Source organism: Schistosoma mansoni, chromosome 1 (assembly GCF_000237925.1).
Source record: "Schistosoma mansoni strain Puerto Rico chromosome 1, complete genome".
NCBI lineage: Eukaryota > Metazoa > Platyhelminthes > Trematoda > Strigeidida > Schistosomatidae > Schistosoma > Schistosoma mansoni.
In genome coordinates this window covers 58,577,658-58,598,379 of record NC_031495.1, presented here as the reverse complement: position 1 = coordinate 58,598,379, position 20,722 = coordinate 58,577,658, and the positions used below count along the sequence as shown (strand labels likewise).

General features: G+C 36.4%; 1 protein-coding gene across 1 annotated transcript; it reads left to right on the top strand.

The window, feature by feature from the left end:
- Positions 1-9,908: 9,908 nt before the first annotated feature.
- Smp_170580 (hypothetical protein) lies at positions 9,909-11,858 on the top strand (the record flags this gene model as incomplete). Its single annotated transcript, XM_018795010.1, has 3 exons — positions 9,909-9,911; positions 11,102-11,443; positions 11,700-11,858. 3 exons carry the CDS (start codon positions 9,909-9,911, stop codon positions 11,856-11,858), a joined length of 504 nt encoding a protein of 167 aa, XP_018649365.1.
- Positions 11,859-20,722: the final 8,864 nt, after the last annotated feature.

The following is a 20,722-nucleotide window of genomic DNA, read 5'->3' as shown; positions in this document are numbered from 1 at the left end:
CTCGGTTACCATGCCCGAAACGAATTTTTATTGATTTTATGCTAACTCAGGTTTTTAGGCTAAGAATCATCCTATATTTATCATGTAAATCCAGGGAAGTAAGAACCGTCTCTAAGAACGCTCGTCCAACGTTTGTTGCGCCTATCTACATTAATTAGTTAACGGGTCATTAAAACACATTCAAGTCGTCCTTAACAAAACAGCATCACTATCAGTTTTGAACTTGATTGGGAAAGAAATAAAGAACGCTCCTCTCGATGAGATTTCCTGTTTATTAGTGGTAGATCGTCTATGTTTCCACGTGCGGAAATGGGTTTATGGAAACATATGGAATCGTAAATGAAATATATTGATATTATGTCTCTAAGAAAGGCTTTAAAAAGGTCTTTCCGATTATTCAAGAGGACCTGATTAAGAAGTACAAATTGTATTTACAAATCATTTTTAGTCTGGGAAGTATAAAGTATAGAAATTAGATGAGCTTGTAATAACATTATTTTGTGCACTTCCTGACTCATCATTAAAGTCCTCAAAACTACACATTTTACCTGTATCCATGGCGGAAGATTAAAAATATTCTCACATATGCTAACAGTTGTTGGTCTTCTTCAAAGCTTTATTCAAGCCTTTTTCTGCGTGTGAAATACAATACCTTATCACATCTCGTGTTACCCTTCTGTATTAGCCAGTTTAACTGTCTTTGGTAAGTTCCTACCTGCGTTAAGACATTCACGTGGACCAAAAAGTTACGTCTCTTAACGGTTAATAAATCCTAATGATGATTAGCTTTTAGATCTTCGACATTGATACTGACCTCGCTGGTTTTAGTGAACACGCGTAATTGAAGGAGGTCGATCAATTATCTGTGCTGCATCGCGTTGGCATAATCGGAAAGTCATGCCACTGGTTCTCGCCCACATGTTACATGTTGTCGCGGATTTTTGATGTCCTTATTTATCAGCTATTCACAGCATATTTCCGTAACATGTCAATTTTTGTAGTGTTTGTGCTTCTTACACGGCGTTTATTGCAGTCTGTTAGCAGCCAGACATATTTCTTGCTCACAACCCGGGTGAATGCTTAGTCGGCCTTATTCGGTTATTTGTAACAATGCAAACTAAGGTAAGTGAAATTCACCATTTATCGAGTCAAAAATAGACCGAAATTATAGTTTCAAGCAAAAACAAGCTGTATAATAACTTACATATGACTCACCTCCCTTATTATGTTAGTGATGAATATGGGTGTTGGTAGTTGTTTGTAAATTGTAGATCTAAGCAATTGAGGGTCAAACTATTCATGAATATTGTTATGGTAATAAAAACCATTCGATGCGACGTTTCTAATGCGAGTTTGTTTTTCTATTGCAGGGCAACAAAGAGTAAATGCACTGGAAAAAGAGGAAGAAGCCCTATGCGATCTGAACCAGTAAAACAACTAAGAAAACTATTTTGTGGTAAGTTTCCCCTTTTGCAGTCGAACCGTTTCTTTCAATTTAAAAAATATATCTTCTGTGCCAGTACACCGTATTCTTGCTTCAACGGCACTTACAGGTCCTGACTGTTGTGTTGTTGTTTCAGATCGCTCCTGCTTCCAAGTGAACGTCAATATATAACGTGCTACATTATTATATGAACTATTAATATACAGCCGTAAACAGTCCTATCCATGATAAATATCATCGCTGTCAACTGGAATGACATATGATTACGTAATGTGAGAAAGAAAAATTATATGAGTAACAATTGGCGTTGATAGATTTTTCTATCCGCTTTCTGAATTTAAACAGGAATTGTGTAGAACATTACTGTAAGTGCCACATAAATTAGCCAAATACTCTTCATAAGTAAAGCGACGTGTGTTTATTATGAGCATGGTAACTAAAACATGTCGTAGATAATACTAGTTTATGATTTCTCGTATATGGTTAAAATACAAATTTCTCTTGACAGAATCCAAAATCACTGACCAAATCATAAACAAAGTTTTAATGCATGTTGACGAGTAATCTCTAAATAGTGCTTACCAGTTATTTCATTATTGTATGTAAACAGTGAACTGCTAACAGTATTATGAACGTTGTAATTGGATTTTTCTCAAATTTCATATAACTAATTAAAGTTTGTGAGTCCCTTCATTTGGTGCCTGAAGTTTGTTCGCTATTACCAAATAACTAGATGAAATTCTAGGAATGTTAGAAAACGAAGAGCACTGTTTACAGCAAGTAGGACACTTATAGGTACATTCTATCGGTTGCAATGTGTACACTCTTCTGGCCAAACTAAGGTCCTTCGGAATCAACAAACCACTCTATTCATGGTCTGTTTAATTCTCAAAGGGATGTAAACAAATGGTAAATTACAACGACTGTCTCTCATAACCTAGACTAATAACTAGTGGCGTCATCCAGGGAAGTGTATTAGGCCCACTTTTGTTTCTCATGTATACAAACGATATATGTAACATCATAAAATCTGGGAAACCATACTTATATGCTGATGATCTCAAAATAGTATACAGCTATAAGCCTGAGGCTGTAAGTGAAAGTGTTTCTCTGATTCAAGATGATCTCAAAAACCTAACTATCTGGAGCGAAAAGTGTCAATTACCACTTAACCTCAACAAATGCGGGATCATGCACTTTGGAAAGCACCCCTATGGGCCACAACTTTACTTAAATAAAAGTAAAGTCCAGACACTTAATTAAGTACACGATCTAGGAATTAATTACACAGGAAGCCTAAACTTTAAAGCACACGCCTCCTCTATTACTTCTAAAGCTAGACGTCTAATTGGCTTCATAACAAAAAATTTCTTCACGACAGATGCTAAGCTTACCCTTTACAAAATATGTGTACGACCTTCCCTACAATACTGCTCTTTTATCTTCTCTAATGTGAATACCGCTGACGAAATAAGAGTAGAAGATGTTCAAAGACGCTTTACACGCCGACTGCTAGGAAGTGACTCCACTCTCGATTACGCAAGTAGATGTAAGCACCTCTCTTTAGAACCTTTATGGCACCGTAGGTTAATGAGCAATCTGATATTTCTCTACGAAGCAATAAATGAACTGTCATTACCAACCTATTGCCAAACTATGATCAATGACCCAGCCTATAGACTAAGAAACAATGAATATACACTAATAACCGTAAAACACCAAAAACAAATGCGTTGTAAGTTTTTTACAGTACGGTATAGTTTATTGTGGAGCAGGTTGCCAATACCTATCCGTAACTGTGACACCTTTACCAAATTTAAAAGGCTAATAACCCTGTTACTAAACTCTAAAGAGCTTCACCATCTATTCCTTGAACTCCCGCCTACCAATGAGGCACTTTATTATGGACCGCCCAATATCTAGACGGAACAAGAATATAACGAACCCCACTGTCGTTAGTATGAATATAACCAAACTAAAGAAAACATGCTTTATCCTGCCCTACTATTTATTGATTATTAACCATTGCCTTCTCCTCCTAACCCTCATTTTCAGTTTCCGAATCTCTCTAATGGTTAAAACCACATTATTCTTCCTAAGTGTCATGTCCTTTTATTTTTCTTATTACAAGTAGACAGATAACTCACTAATTTTATGGATGCTGACCAACTAAGGTCGATCAAAAGAAGCTCAAATGTCCTAAATTCTTGTGAGTTTCTCAATGTTTTATTTTTCTTACCCTGAAAATTTTACAATATACTCTTTCATATCCTCTGGTTTGCTATTAGCCCTTACCACCTCTTAACTACATAGAATCTGGCTTGTCTCATAAATTTTACCATTAGTTATCTTCATAGCAGTACGATATATTGAATGGATATCTAACCCATAATACCAATGCTTTTACCATCTGATTTGCTTGTAACATGGAACTTGTAGAGCCAGTGTATTCCAACTATGGTCCTCGATTAAAGCAATATTCATACTGACCACAAACGCAAGAGAGCCTAACAACATAAAAGGAGGGAGAGTGGCGTTACTGACCAGCAAACATGATGGTGGGGAGATAACTTTATTCCACCAGTGTCTGTGGGGCAGAACATGTTAAATTACAGCTCCTTATGTCAAGTTGGATGTCACGAACCCACGGTATTGATGCGAACTTATTCATGCAAAATACCTTTTTAAACTATGCTAAAAAAAGGTGAATTGGTTCCACTTCCCACCGAGTAATCCTATCACAAGAGAGACTGGTAGGTCCTGGGTTCGAATCTCGTTAGTGCGGGATCGTGGATGCTCATTGCTGAGGAGCCCCATAATGGGACGAAACGGCCGTCCAGTGCTTCCAAGTTTTCCATGGTGGTCTAGCTTCATCAGTGCTTTTTGGACACTCTCCGACAATTTGGCACTGAAGAACTTTATCTCCTTTCCTCTCCGTGCTTTTAAATTTTGTAGCAGTAGTAGAATTGACGTTTGTTTTTAAAGTCTTGAAATTCCTTGTGGGCACACGATGAAAGTGCTTTGAAGTCATGAGTAATTTTTATCACCTTGATTCCTTGCATACTGAACAATTAGTTTGGTGTCTTTTTCATTATTATCAGTATCCACGAATAGGTTATTGTTACAAAAGTGTTGAGAAGGAACCATTTTGGGCTTCTGGCAAAGCATAAATAAGCGAATATTCAGTTGATTGCGCTACTAAAGGTTATCTCAGGGTCAGCGTTCTTGGCAGTCGTTTTAGTTGGTTAGAGTATTATATAGTATTTTTGACAGTCGCATTGACAACATCCTGTAGATCGAAGTTTCAGGTTTTAAAAGCAAACAAATTCTGAGATTTTTTAGAGGGAACATTCGGGGGAGGAATTTAATACATACCCTGCAAGCACTCTTGTAAGTCTAAAACATGCTGCGTTTTGGCCAATCAGAGAACGACGATTATAAATAGATGATTTATTGTTTCACGAGTTAAGATTAAGACTTTTTCGTTGTAGTTAATTTCACTATAGTGGTAAATATATTTACCGCTATCTATTCTGGGGATTTATTCACTGCTACAGCTCACTCCCTCCCTCGCCGATGAGATAGTGATGAACCGTTGGTACACACCTCCGATAGCTTGCCATGTTCAGCAACATCTAGTCGTCTTTCCTTTATACAAGGGACTATGTGGTGTAATACATCAATGAAAAAAGGTACAATGAAAATTTCGATTAATCGCATTCTCCGTTATCTTTTCCATCCGTCCTGGAAAAAAGGATATGTGAGTGCATGTAGAACTACATTCATACGTGCATAAGAACAGAAAACAGGCGTAAAAAGGAAAATAAACTTACATACACGCGTTTCGTAAACATGCGATAGCATGAAAACGATTTTTGCAGAATGATTTTCTGGTTTTATTTTTGAAAAATGTACACATATAAGCAAGCATATTAGCAACAAAAAGACTTTGTTTTTGGAATAATAATAAGTATATATATGAGCATGTTGAAAATAGCTTGTTTTTTTTGTTTTTTGACACAATAATACAAAAGTAAATCTAGACAAAACAAAATGTTATGCAGTGTCTTACGTGCAGTAATCGTTTAGGTGTTCTGGAAACCTTACTTTTCTTCTAGAACGCGTTGTTTTTGGTCGGTTGACAGATACCACCGAAGTGTTGTCGTGGTTGTTTATTATCAGGTGAGGAAAATCGACATGATTAGGACATCCTTATAAACATACGGATTTTAGACGATCGATCCTGATGCTATCGCTAGTTCCGTTCTTGTCGATGATATAGTATTTAGGTTTACGATGAAAGACTTTACAGGGTCCTTCTCACGCCATTTCGAGAGGTCATTATAGTGAGTCTCGATTTACGAAAACTTGCGTACTATGTAGTAAGTCAGGTTAAAAGGAAACATCAGTTGACTGTGGTCGAGTGGAGGAGTGTTGTTCCATAAACGAGTTGATCCGCAGTGTATTCAACGTCGGCTTTCACTGCATTGCGAATATCGAGTAAAACGAGAGGAAGAGCGTCGATCTTCTGTGAAACGTTTGCAGCTGTGAGTGAAGCTTCCAACTGTCGGTGAGATTGTTCTACTAATTTTTAAGCTTGTGAGTGGTAGGCGGTCGTTCGGAATCGCTTGATTCCTAGCAGTGTAATAAGACAACGGTAAAGTTCAGATTTGAACTGGCATCCACAGTTTGTAGTGGTAGTTGAAGGGCAGTCGGTTTTTACTACCCATCGTTCGACGAAGTTGCGGGCCACTATTTCAGCAGTAATATCATTGATGGGTAATACTTCTGGCCATCGTGTGAAACGGTATGCACGCGTTAAGAGGTAAGGGTCCTACCAAATCCAGATGAACATGGTCGAAAAGAGGGTGGAATTTTGTGACGAAGCCTTAGGGGCATTTGTGTCTGTTTTAGTGCTGATAATTGTTGCTGTGCTAGATGATTCCAGTAAATTACTATTCAATGTATGAAACGAAACTCCAGATGTACATGATGTGGAAGTAAATTAAAGCATAGATATGTTCTCAAAGGAACTTCTTTAATTTCCAGCTATTCATAAAATAGCTTTGTAAAAGAATAGTCAATAGAAAAGAATGTAATAATGCAAACTCTAAAGAGATTTTACTTTACTAATAGATGCGATAACGTTCTTTACGGGTTAATTTGCCTGTTAATTCAAAAATCTCATAAATTAATCCTTATTTATATAGATTGCTCTTCTTGAAGGCATAAAAATACCCAAACTGATATTTAAGGTTCCCCACATTGTTTCTTTTTAGGGTTATATATTCATGGTTGGAATTTCCATCGCTGACATTATCAATAATCATAGCTTCTCTGTAGCCTCATGAATGAGTGAATTTTGCGCAAAAATCTATTGTTAGTTGTCCATAAATTATAATGCCACCACATTAAGGTTTGTTTCAGGACTAAAGGTTTAGTGTTAGGATTTAGAGTAAATCGATTGACCCGTAACGTGGAATCCACCGGAACAGAATCAGGCATTTAACATATCTAACACTGCCACTTCTATTCTGTGTGAACAAAAATAGTTTTCCTCGATCACCTTTAATCTTTAGAACAATGTAAAATAGTATTTCTGTTACCCTCTATATGTGACTTCTAAATTTTTCTCTACAACGTAATAGTCACGTTATCAGTTTCCATCATCTCGCCCCTAAATTACATTTCTACTCGATCCGGTTGATTTTTGGGGTTTTTAAGAATATCTCGTCAATGGATCATCTACAGAGAGATGACAACTATACCATCATGAAGATTGTTAGAGGCATTTTATCCATTATGGAAGGTAGGGAGCTTGTTAACCACTAACCTGATGTCTTAAGTCCGACAAACTAGCGTAGTTGTTGAGTTGTCTGTGTTTGCGTTGAATATAAAATTTCCAAAATCTAGTCACATACGCCTTGGGAATAGCCGGTGAATAAACAGAACATCCACGACAGGCCTATAGGGTCTCCTCCGTTGATTTAGCTACTTTTGTCCTTACATTCAAAGGTATAACTGACGTAAACATTACACAGTTTTCAAAATGTTTGTATTCTTGCTTGTTTTAGCATTTTTTTTCGCAGGATGCTGTATTTTATTTTATTTAAACACATAAATATTGGTACAAAGGAGCACCAGATACATATGCACCACACAAATCTTATTTGATTTGTGTGAGGGCTGTGATACTGCCGGGCGCCAAATCAAAGCAGTGTTTTTCTAGTGGTCACAACCGGAACATTCGGCCTGAAGTCTGGTCCACGAGGCAGTGGAGCATCGTGAGTAGATGCAGTCCCATGGTAGCCGATGATCGACGATCGATTTATATGTCATTTGTTCCCTCAGGATGCTGGAGCCCATGTGCACCATTGGTTGGAAGGAAAAGTGACTGTGTAAATTTGGGGAAATGCCGTTATGAGGCGCTTTTTATTATTGGAAAGAAAGGAACTTGATATCTGAGGTTTCTATGGTGATTAAAGAACTTTTCCTTGGCTAAGGACGCTATCGTAGTAGTTCACAAGTGACAGAACCACTTACATCGCTTTAGTATCTTCGTACCATTAATTAACTTTAAAATAACCCTTTAATAACTGCTATATTAAAACGCTCCCAAATGCCCTGACACAACCGAGGGTGGGGAGAGTCCACTCACCCTCTCGAAATACTCTCACATGGCCACGCATATACAGCCTATGCCATGCAAGTTCTATCTACTGCCTTCTTGCAGCGTGGGTGTCGTTTAAGAAATTGATAAGACAAACAGACAATGTCCAGCACTCCAACCGAGTTGGCAGATATGGAGGATCCACCTAAGGGAGTTGAAAAACCCTGATTCCAAACCGATGGTGCACATAGGTTCCGGGATTCTGAGGGAACAAATGGAGTATGAACCCATTGTTGGTCACTGGCTACCATGAGACTTCATCTCCTAAAGTTGCTCCGCTGTCCTGTGAGTTAGACCACTAGGTCAAGGCTCAGGGTGCGGCTCTCTAAGGAAACCACATGCTTCAGTTTGGGCGCCCGGGCAGCATTCCAATCTTTACACAAATCGAATGATTTATTTGGCTCATTTATATTTGGTGCCTCCTTATACCAATGTTTATGTGTCTAAATAAATAGACATGTTAAAACAAATAATATATTTGTAATATCCCAATGAGTAGAAAAACTAGATTTTCTGACATTAATATTCTTATTGTTCCGTTGTACTATTTAAACTTGGATTAATTTTAATTCGGTTATTTATTCTCTGAAGAAGTGGCTTACACTGAGTCACGGAAAGTCAGAAAATCTAATTTTTCCACTCATTGGGATATTACAAATATATTATTTACAACAATCTATCCAATGCTCAATTTATTCGAAATTATCAAACATATTAAAAGTATCTAAATCTCTGCTTACCTAACGACATATTCACGAAATCAGAATCGCTTACAATATCCTGTATACCTTAAGTCCTAAATGACTTGACTATCACGTTAGTTCAGTCAGAGATAGGTTGAATCACTCAACAACGTTTCTTAAATTATTCATAAAACTGATACAAAAACTATAATATGAACCGTAAATATGTACGAATAGACAACCAAATAATAAATGGTAATGTGTAACCAATATGACATCTTTGTATTTCCTATGGACTTACTTATAATACAAATCATTTCTTGGTGTGTAATCCTCCGGCTACTAAGTCCCAGTTTTGAATCCCGCCCCACCTACTTCGGTTTGGGCAGCAAGGAGATATAATTAGTCCTTGCACTTAGTGTGGCGCGCACCAAAAGACCTGGTAAATGAGTTTTTTAGAAACTCAGGTATCCACCGTGTGTTTCATGCAACGTAACAAAAATTTTGCTTTTCAAGTCATTAGTTAGCAAACTTTTTTCAACTAATTTTCGTTGCTTATTATATGCTTTAGGACAATTAGATAGAAATTTGTGTTATGCCCGTTCAATTCTGGGTATTGTGCTGCTCAAAGTGTCGCACGTTTCAAGTCCATCATCGTATAAAGTCGAAAACCTGGGTTTGCAAAGTTTGCTCTTGCAAGCAGTCAGTTTTAAAGGTCAGATTTTATTTCCTATCAAATGAAATTGCATCCATTTCTCTCACGAAGGTTACATAATTTGTTGCAACTACGATCTATTCTGAAACTTTGCAAGTTCTTTGTTTTATGAGAATTACTTTGACCCCTTATGCAAATTCAAATGTTTGCTTAATCTCTACTTGCAAGCACTTTTTCACTATAGTTATTAATTATCATTTACAATAATTTTTTGGATTTCACTGGCCTTGCAAGCTAATGTGCATGATATGGTACAAATGTATATGAATTCAGATAACTATTCTTCGAATAGCGTAGCAAAGTAAAACAAGAAAAATTAAGTTTTGAAACTACCACAATAACAGTAAAAAATTGACAGAAACAGATGACAGACAGAGTAGAAAATTGACTTATAGGATGGTATGATTCTTAGTGCTTATTCTCAAGAAAAACAAATTTATTTTTCCTCTCTGAGATGAATCTAAAACATCCCATCACTGACTGCTAACATGGAGGAAGCTCTCATATCCTCATGTCGTTCAAACTAACGCCTTGTTACTTAATTGACTTCCTCTATATCTTAAAGTAATCACTTGGAAGGCCTTTATAACCTTTCCGTACGCTAGTCGGCGTCCGACTTCGAGGTTTAACGCTTGTAATTTAAATTTCATTGAGTCCCATAAATATCAAAAAGTGTTTGATGACATTTTTGTTAAGTCAGTTTGTAAAAGCTCAATTTTCCGTTGTGTCGATTTTCTTATTGAAAGGCTCTCTAATTTCTATACTTCTGAATTCATCATATCAAATTCATTCCGAAAATCTTGAAAATTCAATTTGCGATGTTTTATGGATTGCTTATAAATGGCCTAATACGCTGTTCACTTGTTGTACACAATCCTGACCATCTGCTTCTACCACATACAGTCAATTTCTGCAACATGTGATTAGTCTCTATGATATCACTGCCAAGCTGAATAGCGAAAATCATTAACGTGAACCTGTTGGCCCATGTTAAGGGTTGGTGGTTCCGTCCTAGAGATGATGCTACTGAATTGATTATCTATTTTAATAATTCTATTCCTGTTCTCTTTCTTGAATTTGACTGTCTCACGGATAATTCTGACTTTTCGTCTGGACATGCCTTCTCACTTTTACGCTTGTGGGTTTCAATCGACACAGCATATTCACCTAGCAGATTGCATTCTATAGGTCAATTAAATAACATATTCACTAGTGTTCAACTTCAAATTATATATATATATATATATATATATATATATATATATATATAAGACTTTTAGTGTCATCTGAAGTTACAATGGCGAAAAGCGTCCATAAAACGATATCTACTGTTTATTCTACAGCTGTAAATGTCCGTCATTCTCATTTGAAACAGTAGATCACTGTTAAGTGATCCCTCTCGGTGGACTGCTAAAAGCTATTGGGGACTAATCAACTTTTAATGCCCTGTAACTATATGTCCTTGGCTGCTTACAAGAACTGAAAGAAACTTATTTAACAATTTCTTATTCTCATTGGTTGTTTAATGGGTTTTCGTCCTTAAAAATATACGTTAAATTGGCTTCATCAATGACTTATTTGAATCCAAGGTTTTCGCAGAAGGAATTGCTCAAGAATGTCGTAAAGTTGTACAGAAGTTAAATAGACAAGGTGTTCTTCGTCAAATGAATTTGCATGAATATGGGCTACTAAATCATCCAAGAGCACCGCAATCGAGTCCAAATATGGATTTGTCTGGAAAAACTATGCCAGCAAAAAATTCCCTGTCCAAAGATGAAATTACCTCAGCTCAAGATATTGATACTACTGATTCTAACGAGTGTCTGACAGTAGAGTCTCAGGAAATCTCCTACCGTTTATATCCATATTCGAAACCCTCTGGTTCTCAAACAAAGATGAACACTAGTAACCCAAAAGATATCTTAGTTCCGGTAAATATTCTTATGAATATTTTTGGTTAGAACACATTTCTTTTTGGTGTTAGTCTTAATGTATGCAATTACTATCGAATTTCATGCTGCATTTTACCTTGACGTAATACTGATTATTATTATTAGAAGTTTAATGTTGTGAATAGATATATTTTCCTCATAAGTAGTCTTTTAAGGTATCGAACGGTGCTTACATTTCCATTTTTATTCCAGTTCTTTATAAAAGACATTTAATAGAGTACTTTGTAGAATCCAGCTAATCCGAATGAGACCTATCGTCAACAAAGAGGTTAGACTTTTCGATGAAATGAATTTCCAGAGGGGACCCTTGCAAAAAGCTTATCAACTAATTGTAAAACTAGCATCTGAAAATATTTTGTATTCAGTGTGCAGAGAACGGTCTATGCTACTCTAATAATTCGAAATGATTCAACTAATCTATTTAAGAAGTAAAGGTTGAAATAATCAACATATAACTGTTTATCGTTTGAACAAAACATTTTACATTTAGGTTTGATTTTATCATTTCCCGTCTTGAATCGCAATAATATTCAGTTTCTTGTTAAAAAAGCATAAAAATATCTTAAATGAAGTAAAATTTCTTTTGAGTACTAATTCTTACTCGAATAATGTACTTAATAATATCCATTAAACAAATACAATGTAGACATCTAGTAATTTTAAGTCATTACATCATTCTTACAGTTTCGACAGTTAATTACAAATAGTTTCTACTAACCTCAGTACTGCTTATTCTTGTTATACCAGCTAAATTATCCGAACTGGGATAATTATACAACTATTTTGTTTGCCATTCCAATTTCAGAATTCTATAGTTTCCAGTCAAACAAGTCCTTTTTTGCCTCCTGATAAATCAAATACAGATTCATCTCAAAAATTTATTTCAAAATGGGATATCTACTTGTAATTTTTCTTCTAAACAAAACGAAAACTATGAGAGAAATCAAATTTTCTGGTTGTTATTTATTATTTCTTATTAAAAGTTTTTCCACATCATTTCTCATTTCTATTCTTAATAAGTTGATGGTATGATTAGGGTGAATAAATATTTACATTTATTTTGTCACAAAATCAGCGTAAAATAGTATACTATTTTACATATAGAAGAATCAATATTTGAGAAAGCGAGAATCAGCAGCTCTGGGCATTGATTTACTATTTTGGAATATTAGGAAGTAAAATAAGCTTGTGCGAGATTGAAACTTGTGGAATTTGAATGATTTATTAGATAATGGTCTTAGAATTGTCTACTATTAAATCAAGTAGGTGTACCGTTCATAAAAATATTTCGGTAACCAATGTATAGCACATCTAAAAGTATGAATAAATCAACTGATGTTATGTGTACATGAAACAATTCATATCAGTACTAAGGAGAGAGTATACGAGTTGTCAAATGAATCCCAAAATGAGAAGATAAAATCTGGCGGTGATAGGAGTAAATGAAACGCATTAGATACATGCTGGACAGAAAATATTAGCTTCGAGAGAGATACTGCTCTACTCTGCTCACGAAGAAGGAAATGCTCCCCATACGCAGGAAATTGCACTAATGCTGTCCAAAGAAGCACGTAAAGCTCCTATAAAATGGGAATCTCATGGATTCCGAATCATCAAAGCACCATTCAAAACAAAGGAGGAGATAATCGCAATGAGTGTTATCCAGTGTTATGCACTTACCGATGATAGTAGTGAACAAGATAAAGATCAGTTTTACAAGTGGCTGCAGTCGGTCGTGAAGAAGTGCCCAGGTAGGGACGTGACCATCCTGATGAGAGATTTAAACGCTAAAGTCACAATAGATAACACCAGGTATAAGGATGTCATGGGACGACATGGACTGACTAGGAGAAAGGAACGAGAATGGCGAGGAATTCGCAAATTTATGTGCATTCAACAGAATGGTTATGGGAGGCACAATATTCCCACACGAACGCATACACAAAGCTACATAGATCTCACCGAATTACACTACACAGAACCAGAACGGCCACATTTGCATCACTAAAAGATTCAGAAGGTCAATGGAGGACGTGAGAACCAGAAGAGGAGCTGAGATAGCTTCAGATCACTACCTGGTGGTTGCCAAAATGAAACTGAGGCTAAAAAAGCAATGAACAACTGGACAAACAGCATTACAAAGGTTCAATACAACCTTCCTTCGAAATACTGACAAACTCAACGAATTCAAGATAGTTCTCAGCAACAGGTTTCGAGTCTTTCAAGATCTACCGAAAGAAGAAGAAACTACTATGGAAGGTGATTGGAAAGGGATTACAGAAGCACTAACTTCAACGTGCCGTGAGCTACCGGGCTGCAAGGAGCATCATCATAAGAAATGGATCTCTATTGAAGTCCAGGGAACGATTCAAGAAGGGAAGAACAAGAAGACAGCAACTCACAACAGACGAATAAGAGCAGAGAAAAGAAAGGTACAGACCAAATACACAGAAGCAAACAAGCGAGTGTGGGCAGCCTATGCTCCTTCACGAGGGGTAACGGGCGTAAGTTAGCTAGCAAGTAGAGAAGAGCATTAGAGCGGACAGACCAAAATACGTGTAAGATCTATCAATGATGGTAGAAAAAGCTGTAAGAAGAAGAAATATGAGACAACTATATGGTGCAATGAGGAAACCAGTAGGGAAATATAATAAACCAGAACGACCAGTCAAGAACAAAGAAGGCAAAACAATCACCTAGATTCAAGAACAGCGGAACAGGTGGGTAGAACATTTTGAGGAACTCTTGAATAGACCAACACCACTGAATCCACCTGTTTTGTTCACTGAGCTCAGAGAACAAAACTCCATCAAAATGTGTTGTTGTTAAACATTAAGAAAGTCCATTCCATTTTCATTTCAACGTTTTTTCCTGATCATCTAGCTTATGGTTTTGATTGTAGTAGCTACGCATTTACTTAGTGACCAATATGGATATCATCTACGGCATGCAAAGTTGGAGTCCACCAGCTTAATAATTTTGGTGATATTCTACAAAAGTGTAGTTTAGGTAATGTATCTTTTCATTTATGATTAGTTTTTTTTCGTAGATCTACTGACCAATTTTAGATTTAGACGAAGAAAGTCAGTTGTGGGATTCGGACATTGTTTCATTTCGCTTGTTGCTGAATATCAGTTTGAAATTATCTTCACAATCGACTTTAAGCAGTTGCCCTACATCTATCATTAAGTATGAATTATTCTCGGCTATAAACTAATAGATTTTAAATAATTATGTTTAATAGATATCTATTTTTTTATTTATAAGTAGCAAAGGTGTTAGACGTTAGAATCTATATCTTATTAAGAATAACAATGGTGACAGATAATTTGAAAATAATCGCAAAGTGTTTTGGGAGTCTTTGGAATTGCACTTACATTTGATTGATTATGAAATTTGACGACGAAAAATTTAAATTATCCGATAAACAACTTTTTGTCATACTAAAAATGCAAAAATTATACAATCATTGTTTATCCATCAAATAATCATGATATAATTGTGTATATCTCTGTGGGTGTTAGGAATGTAATATTAGCAATGTTAAGAAATCCTGAAATATGTATTTTTGTCACCAAATAGTTCTAATTAATAAATAGAGTTGTGAAGCAAACAAATAAACTTAAAAAGAAAATTTTGGTCAAAACTTTCAATGAAAAGAGATTCCCTTTAACACACCAAACGAGGCGTCGACTACGGATCAATATTGTCTGGGTCTTTCCTACATCAAAGTCAATTATTATGAATGAATGATAATGCGAGCAAAAGAGTACTTCCACTTTGTTCAAGCTTAGCATCCATTTGTCATTTTTATATGAATTCAAGTGCGGTAATTCATCGAAATGATAATGATTATTTCATAAGAAGAATAGATGCCTAGTCGCTATAAATATTGAGCACAGATGAACTGTCCTACCTGGTGTCATTGTCTATATTTTTGTCATATAATTACTAAATATTTAAATCATTGTATTTCTGTATTCCCCTAATTGTAAACTTTTGCTCGACGCATAAACTATTGTTGTATGTTTTCTTTTCCGAGTTATTGTAAATTCATTACGAACCTTTCATCCAGCCCTTCTCGACTTATGACAGTTATACACGTATTGTAATTTCTTGATTGTGTTAATGTTAGTCAGTAATTTAACGTATATTATTGTACGAATAATTCGAAAATTGTAATTGTGTATTTATAGGTTACTTATTCACTTTGTTGTGTTTTAAAAGCAATTTTAGAGAGGATAGCAGTGTCTAGTGCAGATTTAGTAGTCATATTGGCTAGTTCTAGTGTTTTGAGAGCTGATTATCATTAAAGAAACTGCTCTACCGAGATTGCCTTATTAGAAATTGGAAGTTTTCCCAGTCAGTGTGTGCGTAGTCTCTATATTCGATACGCATATTTATTGTTTTGGATTTGCTGCAGTTTGCAAGAAATGATAGAGTGAAGAAGACTACTTTATGATCGCTGTTCTGAAACTTTTCGACAACTACCACAGATGTTTGTATGACACTGTTAGAGAATATCAAGACAAGAATGTTGCGGTTTCGTCGGGGAAGGTGCATATGTTGCTGTCGACAGTGTGTCCGTGGAACTAAGTATGCTTTCAAGCCACAATGTGCCAAAGTGTGTCTTCTAGCTAATGGTGAGAAGGTTGAAGTCACCACAAGTAATTTTACTCACGAAATCAAGGAAGGGAACCTTAGCAAATGACTCACTCGCCATAAATTTCCACTCTCACAACTTGAGATGCACATATAAGACAGCCATCACCCCTCTTAGTTATTCGATTGCATCAGGAGAGCTCATAGGTGTCTGTTTGAAGGAGTGAGCGTGTGACATAGGGGGACTACTAACTTTTTGTTATCGAAACATGTGGAGGTTTTTTGAAGATGCCAGGGTGCGTAGTTTGGTAATTTTAATATGTGCAGATCAAGTGTTGACTAAAGTTAGTTTTATGAAAGGTATCTGTCTAGCAGAAGGGTGTGTTGTAAACCTAGTGGGTTGTTTGTCTTTTATGTGGAGAGGAGGAAGATGTGTAAATGTGTAGTGTCAACAGGACCCAACCACACAATCCTCAAAGCTGAACATGAGACAACTTGGAAAATAGATATCCAGTTTTTAACGCGTAGAAAATCATGACGATGGAGAAGGTGGGAAAGAATGAATTGATCGGATGGCATGGCTCAGCCTTGCATGTGTGGTTATTTTGATGTGATGTATCAGTTTTATTTGTGTTAAATATATTGTTCTATCTCCTGCCTAAATGTGTTCACCATACGTTGGTGATTGTTACGATGAGTCAGTGTAGATAATGATGTGACTTTCATGTAAGATCTCATAGATTGGGTAGTCACATTATGAGAAATCTACAATTTTAGGATTAGGTCTATTATTAGAGTGGTACTAATAACGAATCTAGACCATAAATCAACATTGGTAAGCCCGACTAAAGAAACTCAGTCTATCATTAATCCTCTTTTTCACTTTAACTTTCTCGATCGCTTTTTACTTATGTTAACCCGTTATTCTATTAGTCCTCTGATTAATGTTCACGTGTATTATGGTATTGTAATGTTAATTAGTACTAATAACCTAATAGCTCACTCGATACTAATAACTGGTTGTCTATATTAATCATTAGCTACGGTGGTTCATTCATAGGCTTCGATAGCACTTACACGCTTCAGTGAAATAATTTTGTTAAGACATCAAGTGTAGAAAAATATGACCTTTAAATGACGTGAATAGACAGTGACTAGCAATGTGAGCAAGGACTGAATGGTTAACTGAACCTTATTCTTCATATGTTTCTTCACTCAACGCCTCACTCTGTTTTAAACTTAGGACTATCTTGTAGTTTCTTCTCTTTCGACCACTGCCTACCTAATTTCCAATTCTTGTGTTTCATCACCAAAGGGCGAAAACAACACTCCACAAGCACACGGCGAGTTTAAGCTATGATTTTCTGCAATCATAAGGTCATTTTAGATGGTTCATATGATGACAGTAACATAATTATCTCGACTCATTCATTTGTTCTGAATCGAGCGAGTGACCAAAAGTTCAACTGCATCAAGCACCCTAGCATTAGTTGGTTTAATCTGGATTCATTTGGACCATTAGCACTCGTCACAAAAGGCCTTATTTATGTTAAATCTACGGAATAATTTGAATTCCGAAAACAGTTCAGGCGATTTAAACTATTATGCTTGATGATTTACTGTTTTTGTACTTTACATGTATGTATTTTCACTTAGACTAGTCGTGTATGTATTTCATACGAACCACTCCCGAAGCGTTTTGGGTATAAGATATATCTGATGACTTCACGCCACGACATACTACTATGAAAAGCTGTGTTATTTACAGACAAAGCATATTAGGTTCAAAAATAATTTACCATTCCTTGGTTCCGATTGCCTTTGCCACAGGTTTATAAATGTCACTGGTCTAACTGCAGTAACTTTGCATGGAACGTCTACATAGTAACTCGTCATATTCCTAACTGTGGTTCCGCAAGTCGTCTCAACTTTAAATTTCTCTTTAATTGTCATACACCACGTCAACCTACATGTTAACCTAGGTTATACATGCGTTGCATTATGTGATCATAATGCATTAGTATAATAACTAAACAATCAAGTAGTTGTTGGTCAAACAGACTTCTGAGCCTACTATTAAAATTAACACAATGTAGAGAAATATTTTTTGAATTGAAATTCATAATATAATCAGGCAGCCTGGAGTCATTTACGCTACAAACTTCCGCCATTTTAGAAGCACCTAAGACAATAACACCTATTTCCCACTAGTTAATTCTCAATCAACACTATAACTAGTTAAACATAATGGTTTCAGGATATCGTCGAAAAGCATAGTCATGACTTGATAATCAAGTAATATGGTTGATAAAATTGGCGAGACTATTAACAAAGTCGATCAACAATTTGGCGAGTAATTATCATGAAATGGTGTTGTTTTCTCGTGATCTTCATCTATTACAGCTGATTACCGTATGTTTCTCTATCGATTGCTCATGAAGTTGTAGTGACCGGCCAGTCTCGATAAGAACACGATTGGAATAATGGAAACATTTATTAGTATTGTAACCAATTGTACCAGAGATTGTTTTACTGTATTTGTTTAACTGTATCAGTTTCACTTCTTGTTTCGCTCTCCGCCTTGTTTGGTTCGAACTTGCTCACGCACTGCCCATTTTGCCTGTACTCTTTGGCACGTCTCGGTATTATTTCGATACCACGAGATCGCCAACAAATATACTTGATCTGGATTAATAAAGCCTTCTGATTTACGAGCTACCAAAGGAACCAAGTCGTTTCTGGGCGCGTAAACGAATTGTAGTGGTGATCATAGTCCGTCTTCGACTCGACATCCACTACAAAGTAAACACCTCAAAACATTGTCAGTTTAAGTGAAGGCTTGGCAACACAATCATGCGTGCAAATCGTCAGAACAAGCAGTCGACCAATCTCCTGCAAACTCAAAACATCACTGTCAAATTTACCCCAACACTGACTACGGTTCAAGCCATTATCATAGACATGAGTCGGAAGCGCATTCTCTTTTGGTTAAAACCTGTGTTCTCCCTGATAATCACATGGGCATCATTCACTGTTTATCATCTAGTAAAGATTTATTTAACCGGAAGCACCGTGCAACACCACAACACTTATGTTTATGGCACATAGGCTTGGTCGGTTTCGACAATTCTTAATCTCTATATTTGCAAATAACTTATGAGAAACTTGATACTTGCAGCGAACTTGTGTGCATCATCAATCGGTGAATATGAATATAAATAAAATTGAGTCTAGAGCATATCTCTTACGAATACACTAATGTTTGACGAATTACTCTTGGCTATCTGCACGAAATTCACTTAATCATCGTTCTCCACACATTGGAATTTTTTGATACCATTCCTATGTATTAGTAGTGTTAACTAATTTTATTACGGTTAATAATGAAGCCGAGAAAATCTCCTCGTAACTAAATAAACTGTATCAAGCTTAACAAACCAACTGGAACACTAGTTGTTTTTCTTCTTTTCCACGATTAAACTTTCGTTCTTTCAGTTATCCTACTAATGCAGATGCAATTGGAAATCGACTCATGCAGATAGGTTGCCTGCATAAACGTCATTTGACTTTATAATTTAGACCGAAAATAATACCAATACCAACATTTCTACAATATTGATTGTTGTTAATATTTCTGAACACAAAATACTTGTACTACTTATAATTTGAGTGACTTACTTACTTACGCCTGTTACCCCTCGTCGAGGAGCATAGGTCGCACACCAGTATTCTTCATCCAATCCTGTACTGGACAATCCTTTCCAGTTATTTTCAGTTAACATTTATTCTTTTCATATTTGCTTCTATTTCCCGGCGTAAAGCGTTCTTTGGCCTTCCTCTTTTCCGCTTCTCTTCCGGATTCCAAGTAAGGGATTGCCTTGTAATACACATCGATGATTTCTTTAATGTATGTCCGATCCACTTCCAACGTCTTTTCCTAATTTCCTCTTCAGCTGGAAGCTGGTTTGTCCTCTCCCATAAAACGCTGTTGCTGATAGTATCCGGCCAATGGATGTTGAGTATTTTGTGTAGACAACTGTTTATAAATACTTGTACCTTCCTGATGATGGTTGTAGTAGTTCTCCACGTTTCAGCTCCATACAGTAGGACTGTCTTGACGTTCGTATTAAAGATTCTGACCTTGAAATTGGTTGAGAGTTGTTTTGAGTTCCATATGTTCTTCAACTGTGGGAATGCTGTCCTTGCTTTGCCAATCCTCACCTTTACATCTGCATCCGATCCTCCTTGTTCATCAACGATGCTTCCCAGGTATGTGAATGTTTCCACCTCCTCCAGAGTTTCGCCGTCAAGTGTGATTGGGTTGGTGTTCTGGGTGTTGTATTTGAGAATCTTGCTTCTTCCTTTGTGATTGTGGAGGCCTATCAATTCAGAGGCTGCTGCTACATTTGTTGTCTTCATCTGCATTTGTTCGTGTGTATGAGAGAGGAGGGCTAGGTCATCTGTGAAGTCCAAATCATCTAATTGATCCTGAGATGTCCACTGCATTCCGTATTTCCCCTCAGATATCGAAGTCTTCATAATCCAGTCAATCACCAGAAGGAAGAGGAATGGGGAGAGTAGACAACCTTGTCTGACTCCGATCGTAGTCGTTGGTAGGCGCATGGCATTGAATGACGTTCATTATAATGCTCTCTC